Source organism: Bufo bufo, chromosome 4 (genome assembly GCF_905171765.1).
Source record: "Bufo bufo chromosome 4, aBufBuf1.1, whole genome shotgun sequence".
In the NCBI taxonomy this organism is placed as follows: Eukaryota; Metazoa; Chordata; class Amphibia; order Anura; family Bufonidae; genus Bufo; species Bufo bufo.
This window is the reverse complement of record NC_053392.1, coordinates 291,580,799-291,591,432: the sequence shown is the minus strand read 5'-3', so window position 1 is coordinate 291,591,432 and position 10,634 is coordinate 291,580,799. Positions and strand designations below refer to the sequence as shown.

Here is a 10,634-nt window from a genome sequence, read left to right as displayed (position 1 = left end):
AGGACCAGGTAGCAGGTATATTAGACGCTGTTATCAAAACAGCGTCTAATATACCTGTTAGGGGTTAAAAAAAACACATCTCCAGCCTGCCAGCGAACGATCGCCGCTGGCAGGCTGGAGATCAACTCTCTTACCTTCCGTTCCTGTGAGCGCGCGCGCCTGTGTGCGCGCGTTCACAGGAAATCTCGCCCATCGCGAGATGACGCATATATGCGTGACTCTGCGCAGGGCTGCCACCTCCGGAACGCGATCCTGCGTTAGGCGGTCCGGAGGTGGTTAAGGGGGTTTAAGCTAGGGGAGCTGAGGTGGTTAAAGAGGACCTCTTACTAGAATAAAAAAATCTAAACTAAGCATACAGACTTATTATCCCTGGACGCTGCTCCGGTATCTTCATATTTTCGGCTCAACTGGGTGGAGCCTGCCGGCGTCTCCTCCCAGGCTGGAGTGCTGGCCAATCACAGCGCTCAGCTCATAGCCTAAGAGAAAAAAAACAACTCTCAGGCTATGAGCTGAGCGCTGCGATTGGCCAGCGCTACAGCCTGGGAGAAGGAGACGCCAGCAGGCTCCACCCAGTTGAGCCGAAAATATGAATATACAGGAGCCTATACTGGGAGAACGGAGCGGCGCCCAGGGATAATAGTAAGTGCAGGGAGATCCCTGGGTGCTGCTCTCCATGTCAGCAGACTTAGTTTTGATTTTTTTATTCTAGTGAAAGGTTTTCTTTAAGCAAAAGTCACTGTTCACACTACGCTTCTAAAATTTGTCAGGTATAAAAAAAAACAACAAATACAAAGAAAATATATACATTTTATTATATAAAATCTGAATACAGTAATATGAAATCAGAAAAATACATGCACTATATAATCTTATAACAGTATTTAACAGCTCTTTTTATTTCGTTCTTTTCCCTTAATTTCAAATGTTGCAGATACTTTTGATGCTGCATAAACTGTAGCCCTCTTTATTTTATGTTGAATGGAAGAAGACGCACAGTCCTCTTGATCCTCCCATTCTTTCATTTCCTCTTCTTTGATGATGATTGCTTTTCCAAGAGACTGGCCTACAAGCCGACAAACATCCTGGGCCTTGCGTCGTGCGTTACTTACTGCATTGAGACACACTTGCCGCCTGGAAAATATTGCACAGCTGTAATTATCTGCATATTACATGCTATGTTCTGCTAGCAACAAATACACATTGACCAAAAAAAAAAATAATTATATATATATATATATATATATATATATATATATATATATATATATACAGTACAGACCAAAAGTTTGGACACACCTTCTCAAAGAGTTTTTTCTTTATTTTCATGACTATGAAGGCATCAAAACTATGAATTAACACATGTGGAAATATATACATAACAAGCAAGTGTGAAACAACTGAAAATATGTCATATTCTAGGTTCTTCAAAGTAGCCACCTTTTGCTTTGATTACTGCTTTGCACACTCTTGGCATTCTCTTGATGAGCTTCAAGAGGTAGTCCCTTGAAATGGTCTTCCAACAGTCTTGAAGGAGTTCCCAGAGATGCTTAGCACTTGTTGGCCCTTTTGCTTTCACTCTGCGGTCTAGCTCACCCCAAACCATCTCGATTGGGTTCAGGTCCGGTGACTGTGGAGGCCAGGTCATCTGGCGCAGCACCCCATCACTCTCCTTCATGGTCAAATAGCCCTTACTTTCAAAGTTTTCCCAATTTTTCGGCTGACTGACTGACCTTCATTTCTTAAAGTAATGATGGCCACTCGTTTTTCTTTACTTAGCTGCTTTTTTCTTGCCATAATACAAATTCTAACAGTCTATTCAGTAGGACTATCAGCTGTGTATCCACCTGACTTCTCCTCAACGCAACTGATGGTCCCGACCCCATTTATAAGGCAAGAAATCCCACTTATTAAACCTGACAGGGCACACCTGTGAAGTGAAAACCATTTCAGGGGACTACCTCTTGAAGCTCATCAAGAGAATGCCAAGAGTGTGCAAAGCAGTAATCAAAGCAAAGGGTGGCTACTTTGAAGAACCTAGAATATGACATATTTTCAGTTGTTTCACACTTGTTTGTTATGTATATAATTCCACATGTGTTAATTCATAGTTTTGATGCCTTCAGTGTGAATCTACAATTTTCAGTCATGAAAATAAAGAAAACTCTTTGAATGAGAAGGTGTGTCCAAACTTTTGGTCTGTACTGTATATGTGTGTATATATATATATATATGTGTGTGTATGTATAATATATATATATATATATATATATATATATATATATATATCACCAAGAAAAATTAGATGCGGCGGGGCATGCGGGTTCTGTATGGTACTCTCACAGATGTTGCACCCTCGTGGTAGCTGAAGTTGGTTTCCCAGCTGGTCCCCATAAATGCTTGACTTGGCACTAAGGCCTCTTTCACACAACTTTTTTTTTTTTTTTTTTTTATGTTTTCCGTTTACGGGCAGTTTTTTGCGTTCCATATACGGAACCATTAATTTCAATGGGTCGACTTAAAAAAAAAAAAAAAAAAGGAATGTACTCCATATGCATTCAGTTTCCGTTTTTCTAATCAAAGATAGAACATGTCCTATTATTGCCTGCAAATCAAGTTCTGTGGCTCCATTCAAGTCGATAGGTCCGCAAAAAAAAACGGAACACATATGGAAATTCATCCGTATCCGTTCAGTTTTTGCAGAACCATCCATTGAAAATGTTATGCCCAGCCCAATTTTTTCTATGTAATTACTGTATACGCCATAAGGAAAAACTAGACAAACAAAAAACGGACCACAAAACACTGAAGAAGCCATACAGTCGTGTGAAAGAGGCCTAAGTGTGGGGATGGGTCAGGCCAAGGAAGTGTTGTAATCTGGTGGAAACCTCCCTGTGAAACCCTTGCTGTGCGTGGGTGTTATCCTGCGGAAAAAATGCCAGTTGGAAGCCCTGCCATGAGCAGCAACACATGGCCGCAGGATGTCCTGCTCATATCGCCGAGCTGGTAGTGTCCCGCGTAGCACTACTAGGCATGACTGTCGTATGGGATGGCTCCCCAGACCATCACACACAGCAAAGGCAGAACTGAAGTTCTCACCACGCGGCCTCCATACTCAAATCTGACTGTTGTGGGATCCCAAACAAAACCTGGATTTGTCGCTTAAGACAATATGGTTCCAGTCTGTGCAGGTTTCTTGTTCAATGATGCCACTGCAGATGAAGGCGATGGTGGCTAGCTGTTAATAGCAGGACACATAATGGGTGCTGTAACACCAAATTTCCTTCTGGAAATGGTGCTGGCAGAGATGGTGGTGTAATGAAGGTGGCATCTGTGTCTGAATGGTGGACAACGAAACTATAGGAGTTGATCAAACAATCCTCTCTACTGGTGGTTTATATGGGCTGGCCGGAGCCTGTTTGTCCTCCCCTAACCACTACTCCTAACATCTAGGTCAGAATGGCAGGTAATGCATCAAAATGACCATCCTGCTTCTCTCAGTCCTATGATGTGCCTTCTGTCAAAGTCTGAGAGCCTTTTTCCCGCCCTCCTGTGGCAAGGCCCAGTAGGTGATCAGACCACACTGTAGTCATTTACAGATCTGTCTGAGACATAACTGCAGGCCATGAACATGTTCACACATTGATTTGTTGCTTTAAATACCTTAACTGTTCCATGTTCTCAGGAGAGTGGTAAAACTGGGGTGAAGAAATCCAGACTGAACTGTCTAGTTTTTCTACAAGAATGTTGCAAATATTCTGCAGCTTTTCAAAATCCTCAAAAACTACACAGACCTAAAACAAAAAGAACAAAACAAGTTCATAGTTTAAAAAAGAATGGCTGAATATAAAAACCTAATAACGGCGATACTGAAGCTACACCTCTGTGCCACCGTCCTAGTGCACTGGAGCGGGAGAAGATTTCCAAATATTTGCTTTATATTAATAGGATTTTTTTTTAAAAAGACATAAAAAGGTAAGCAAATTTCCCAAGCCTATGATTGATTATTAAACTAGAAAAGACGGCTGGCACTCGCTACGTGGTTGCACATCAAACAACAGTTTATTAATAATTACCCGCTAGTTCAATCATATACATTAGCAGAAATATATACACTTTAACGTTAAAATACCTATGTTAAAAGAACCCCTAAAAAATAAATAATAAAAATTCAATGGCACTGGACTGATAGTGTCATGAACCGCACCAAAATGAAGTTGTTTGAGACAGTATAATGTTTCTTTGCCAATTGGCAATAAGTGTCCAATCCGGTGTACTGTCTCTTTAATTGAGGAAATATAGCCAAGTCCGCAAGTTGTTTTAGTTGTTGGGGGATATCAACTCCCTCTCTAGATTTATCATCAATAATTCTTGTATTGCTGGATATTGCAGCCTTCAGTAGTTGGATATATGGTAAATTCACATAGAAATAATATCTTACCAACATACACGCCACTCTGGCCGTCTGATTCAGACGGCCAGAGTGGCGTGTATGTTGGTAAGATATTATTTCTATGTGAATTTACCATATATCCAACTACTGAAGGCTGCAATATCCAGCAATACAAGAATTATTGATGATAAATCTAGAGAGGGAGTTGATATCCCCCAACAACTAAAACAACTTGCGGACTTGGCTATATTTCCTCAATTAAAGAGACAGTACACCGGATTGGACACTTATTGCCAATTGGCAAAGAAACATTATACTGTCTCAAACAACTTCATTTTGGTGCGGTTCATGACACTATCAGTCCAGTGCCATTGAATTTTTATTATTTATTTTTTAGGGGTTCTTTTAACACAGGTATTTTAACGTTAAAGTGTATATATTTCTGCTAATGTATATGATTGAACTAGCGGGTAATTATTAATAAACTGTTGTTTGATGTGCAACCACGTAGCGAGTGCCAGCCGTCTTTTCTAGTTTATGCATATTTCTTGTACTGACTGAGTGAGCAGTCCATCGGCTAGAGCACCCCTACCATACTGAGGAGGGTGGTGAGCTATCCACATATTTTCTATATTTCTATGATTGATTATTCTTTGTCTATGTGGGATGGGCAAAAAGGAGCAATGACATTGATTGTCCCTAGTAATACGTTTATAACAGATCTAGAGCGGCAGCAAGCATGCACATTCTACATTCATAGTCCTTCGGACTACCCCCGTTCTAGCGCTAAGTTGGGGGTCCCATTTATCCTGTGGACTTTGTAAAAAGACCCCTGTGTATTGTGTTCCTATATCCAATAACCACTGTATGACGACTCTTGCTTCATGGAGATTTACGCTTCTCTAGTCTAAGGGCACCTGCAGCATATCCGCAACCTCTAAAGCCTCATTCACACGTCGGTGTTCTCCGCGGACAGCACACGCCCCCATTCATTTTAATGTGTGTATTCACACATCAGTGTTTTAGCACAGTCCGTGGGTCGGTGTTTTTAGCACAGATGCATGCCCTATGCCCCCATGTCCGTGTTCACAGATCCATCACAACCTATGGGTTTGTGAAAACCATGGATGCAACACAAATGCCATCCGTGTTTCACGGATCATTAGGAAGAGCTGCTTTGAAAAGGATGACCGCAAAAAGCGGACAAATGGATCCATCACGGACATCTTCACGGAGGCATCACTGAGCACGGACACGTGAATGATTTTTTTTTTGTATGTGGATTTGATGCAGTTTTGCCGCAAATCTCGCCCCTTCCATTGAAAAGGGTGAAATCCAAAGCTAAAACCACAAACATAATTGACAGGCTGCAGATTTTGAAATCCAAATGGAGAAAGTGTTCATGAGATTTGTGTCATCTCGTACACTTTGCTGGTCCTGTAATACGCTGCGGTCTTTCCGCAATGTGTGCAGGTGGCCTAAGGCTTTATTCACATCTGTTCTGGAGGCTCTGGCAGGAACCTCTGTTGTAGATTCTGCCACCTTCAATGGGGAAAAAAATAATCCTGCATGCAGAGTTATTTTTACAGTTAACAGGACACCTCGGAAAAACACATCATACGTTAATTGGTATCTGTCGGAGAACGGATCCGCCATGTAACAGATGCCTACAATTGGCCAGACACAAGCGGTCAGTCAAGGCAAATATCAGATTGTAAGGATCACATCTTTAGGATGTTTGACAATAAATCCATCAAACCGGCCATGGCTTTAAGAATGGAAGCCATGATGCAAATGTGAACATAGTGTAAAGGAACAAACAAATTTGGCACATTTTGCACTGATGCACTTTACACTACGACTGGTGTATGCAATTCCAGTCTTAGTATATCTTCCCCAAAGTCCCTTTAGGCAGGGACTACACAGGGACCTTGGCCGTGGCACTTGTCACTCGATCAGTGATTGCTGTGTAGGGTTGCCAGATTTTTTGTGATTCTGGGGGCATGGCGACTTGTAGGTCACACTGTGACCCCTTTCACTTGAATGGCTGCAGTGCTACACAGCGAACAATGGTTGAGCGGTGAGAGTCGCAGCAAAGATCTCCATGTAGCCTCAGCCTAAGGGCTGTTTCACACGAGCGGATGCCGTGCGTGGCATCCGCTCCGTGAAAGAGTGCCAAGACCCGATGCAGACTGCAGAGGCATGGAGCATTAACATGACTGATAACGCTCCGTGCCTCTCTGTGATCTCTTTACTACGAAATCACAGTGACAACTTTATCTCACTGTGATTTCGTAGTAAAGAGATCACAGAGAGGCACGGAGCGTTATCAGTCATGTTAATGCTCCGTGCCTCTGCAGTCTGCATCGGGTCTTGGCACTCTTTCACGGAGCGGATGCCACGCACGGCATCCGCTCGTGTGAAACAGCCCTAAGGCCTCTTGCACACAAACGTGTGCGCCCCGTGGCCGTGCTGCAGCCCGCAAATTGCAGGCCACAATGCATGAACACCAACCGTGGGGCAGCGGATCGCGGACCCATTCACTTTAATGGGTCCGCGTTCCGCAAAAAGATAGGACATGTTCTATCTTTTTGCGGAATTGAAGTACGGGACGGAAGCACTCGGTAGTGCTATCCGTAGGGTTCCGTTCCACATCTCCGGATTTGCGGACCCATTCAAGTCAATGGGTCCGCATCCGTGATGCGGAATGCCCACGGAACAGCGCCCGTGTATTGCGGATCTGCAAATGCGGTCCGCAATACGGCCACGGAGCCCACGCATTTGTGTGAAAGAGGCCTAAAAATGGACCACAGATGATTTTCCTAAAAGGAGATGGGGTTCAGCGTTCATACCTCAGCATCCATCTGATATGCGTTGGCCTTCCGTTCAATTTCCTTAGAAACAGTAATATTTTCATCCTAAAGATAAGAAAAAATAGCCGCAGTTTACAGAGACGCTATCATGCATGTAAGTGATCTTCTAGACTTCACACAGGGAAAGATGATTTCTGTAAGAAATATTTGCAGATTTTCTGTAATAAAATCTACCACATGACAAAGCCCCCCTAGCGCTGATTCACATGACTGTGTTTAGTCCAGGAAAGACTCCCCTGAACTAACTGCGTCCTTTATGATACAGTCAGTCTCTATCGGGTCTATTGTATGATAGTCAGTTCAATTCAGGGAAGCGGTGGTCGGTCCGGCTTGTGTTTCTTGGACTGAGTGCGGTCGTGTGAATCAGACTTTAGGGTATATGCAAATGTTACGTATTATGTCCGCATTTTTCTGTGGAAAATCCACAGCGTAATAAAGTACTAGCTAAATGGATAAAATTATCAAAATCTCATGTGCTGGGTGTGGAAACTGACCTGTGGTGCAGATTTTGAAATCCGCAGCTTGTGTGGATTTCTGGGAGATCTGGGGTAAATCCACATAAACGACACTGCTGTGTGCACAAACCCTCAGGGTGTCCGTAGACGGCAAGGCTCAGCCACTGTTAAAGGGGTTGACCCATCTCACACATTGGTGACATATCACTAAGCTATGCCACCGATGTCAGAGGTGGAACCTGCATCCATCTCTAGAACAGGCCCCCAAAGCGAAGGAGTGTGCACCGTGTTCTCTATTTACTTCTATGGGGGTTCCAAGAAGAATGAAGAGAGTGTGCTGGGCTCTTTCCCGTACTCCCATAGAAGTGGAGAGCACGATCAATGGCGATCATGGCAGCTGTGGGGTTAGGAAGAGGCTCTCTGCCTTTCGATCAGAGCTCTTGCAAAGAAATCGCAGGGCTCCAATCGACTTCCAGGACAGCCTTGGACAGGTTCCCATTTCTATCTGCCTGAAAAGCTGTGCACGAGGCACAGCCTCTTAGAAGGAGTCAGAATCCCATATACCACAATAGTATTCTATTGCGGTCTATGGGACAAAGGATTAGAAGATTGTATGTTTAAAGGGGTATCCTGGTTGGTTGAAGTTATCCCCTAGCCACAGGATTCTCTCCCATCACTGGGACCCCCACCGATCACAGGAACGGGGACTCCGTGCCCCCATGAAATGAACAGAGCAACCAGTCGCACACGTACAGCTGTCTCTGGAATTCCCATAGAGATTAATCGAGCAGCCGCACACAAGCCAGATCAGCCGCTCTGTTCATTTCATATGGGCTAAGGGGCCCCCGTTCCTGTGATCGGTGGGGGTCCCAGCAGTAGGACCCCCACTGATCTGCTAAGTATCCTGTGGATATGGGATAACTTCAACCAACCGGTATACGCCTTTAAGTCCACCAAGAGCACTAAAAATTATAGTGAAAAGAGTAAAAAAAATAATAATAATTCAAATCACTCCCTTTTCCCAATTTTACATACAAAAACAAATTAACAACAAAAATAACAGGTATCGCTGAGTCTGAAAATGTGTGCACTATTCAAATATTTCTCCTCTGTGGTGTACGTAACAGAAAAAAAAGTGTCATTTACCATTTTTTGGTCACCTTGTCTGCCCCCCAAAAAAATTTAACAAAAAGTGATCAAAAAAGTCGTATGTACCCCAAAACAGTGCCATTAAAAACTATGCGCACTATATAGACAAGTTATGGCTGTCAGAATATGGCGATGCAAAGAAAAAAGTATTTCTTTAAAAGTAGCAAAACGATATCAATTTGGTGACAAAACCCAAATAACCTTGGCGGGATTGGCATTTATTTTCCAATTTCACCGCACAAAGATTTTTTTTCCCATTTTCCAGTACAAGGTATGGCAAAATAAACAGTGGAATAAAAAAAAAAGACTTTTCCTGCAAAAAAAAACAGTCCCCAAGGCCTCATGCACATGACCGTGGTGTGTTTTGCGGTCCGCAAAACACGGATGGCGTCTGTGCGCATTCAGCAATTTTCAGAACGGCACGGGCAGCCTTCAATATAAATGCCTATTCTTGTTCCGAAAGCGCAGACAAGAATAGGACGTGTTATATTTTTTTTTTTTAGCGGGGCCGCGAAACGGAGCGCTGACTGAGTGCTGTCCGCATCTTTTAGGGCCCCATTAAAGTGAATGGGTCCGCATCCAAGCCCCCAAAACGGCGGCCGTGTGCACGAGGCCTTATACAGCTATGGTGTGACCTGGACGGGGACGTGTACAGCCAGGCGCCACACACATAGTGTCACTGGATGGTTGGGCTTTTACCGCATCAGCAGGAAGCTTTTGGGACTGTTCAATGCCGTCCGCCAGGCACACGGGGGCGCTGTCCTGCTTTCCTTCTGGACAGATCCTCCATATGTGGTCCTGGTAGGAAACCCCCAGAGTTCTCACCGTGAGCCCGGTCTGGCGGAGGGTCTGCTCAATGTACCCCAGCCGTCTGAGGACGCTGCTCCTGGCCTCCGCAGCTGCGCCTTTGCTGCTGGACACACGTATACACACCCGGGCCCTGTCTGGAGCGGCGCTTAGCTCAGCCGTGCCCGTCACTTGCACTTCCCGTCCGCCTTTTTGACCAACCACAATCCCCGGCTTGTTTTCTAGTTCGTCTGCAGCCACAGTCGTCATATCTCCCGGCTGCAGAGACGCAAAGAGCCGTGAAACCGGCAACGGTGCAGCCATAGCTTAATTGTTGCTATGGAAACAGAAGCGACTTACGTAATACGCACGACGTCTGTACTTCTGGTGGTTGTGAGGGTAGGGGGCGTGAGGTTAGTCACGTGACTGTAACGTGAGGAGCTTATTGGTGGGTACAGGCGTGCTTAGCAGTATATATTCAGCTGCGTTTTTTATTATTCTTTCACATCCAGACCCAGTCCTGGTACAAGTGAAATGTTGTCGATGTACTGGGGTACTTCAAATAAAACCGACTTCTCGAAACTTGCCTTAAACTGAGTCTTTCACGCCGATTCACCGTATTAACCTAATAACAGACTTATGTCCACGGCATCCCCCCTATTAAAACTGTGCTTACCGTATGTTGCTTGTTATCATCGTTCTGCCAAAAAACACTTTTAATCCATATGCAAATTAGGCTGTGAAGGTGCCCAGGGGCGGCGTTACAACGGCCGGTGCCCAGGCCCCTGGGTCATTTTCATACGAATCCACTCTCCCTCCGACGCGTCTGCCCGCTTTCGGTCTCTGCTCTAACCTCCCTCCTCCCGTCCGTAATCCCAAGCATGCGCCGATGACCGCGATATCGGCTTGTGCGCATTGAATGACCACAGTCTGGCCGGGGCATCACAGTTTACCGTGGGCATGCGCCGGCCCAGGCCTAAC

The 10,634-nt window shown here is 44.6% G+C and overlaps 1 protein-coding gene across 1 annotated transcript; it reads right to left on the bottom strand.

Moving 5' to 3' along the window:
* Positions 1 to 790: 790 nt before the first annotated feature.
* On the bottom strand, positions 791 to 10,004 carry IRAK1BP1 (interleukin 1 receptor associated kinase 1 binding protein 1). Its single transcript, XM_040426817.1, has 4 exons — positions 9,693 to 10,004; positions 7,243 to 7,308; positions 3,661 to 3,791; positions 791 to 1,131 (listed from the first exon to the last, which is right to left on the bottom strand). Exons 1-4 carry the CDS (start codon positions 9,975 to 9,977, stop codon positions 882 to 884), a joined length of 732 nt encoding a protein of 243 aa, XP_040282751.1. The 5' UTR covers positions 9,978 to 10,004; the 3' UTR covers positions 791 to 881.
* Positions 10,005 to 10,634: the final 630 nt, after the last annotated feature.

Bases quoted from the DNA above. Each gene is read 5' to 3' on its own strand.
- IRAK1BP1 (XM_040426817.1), bottom strand. From the start codon at position 9,977: ATGGCTGCACCGTTGCCGGTTTCACGGCTCTTTGCGTCTCTGCAGCCG. The intron at 7,309-9,692 runs GTGAGAACTCTG...TCTTATCTTTAG, and splicing joins TCCGCCAGACCGGGCTCACG to GATGAAAATATTACTGTTTC. The intron at 1,132-3,660 runs GTATTTAAAGCA...AATATTTTCCAG, and splicing joins GAGAACATGGAACAGTTAAG to GCGGCAAGTGTGTCTCAATG.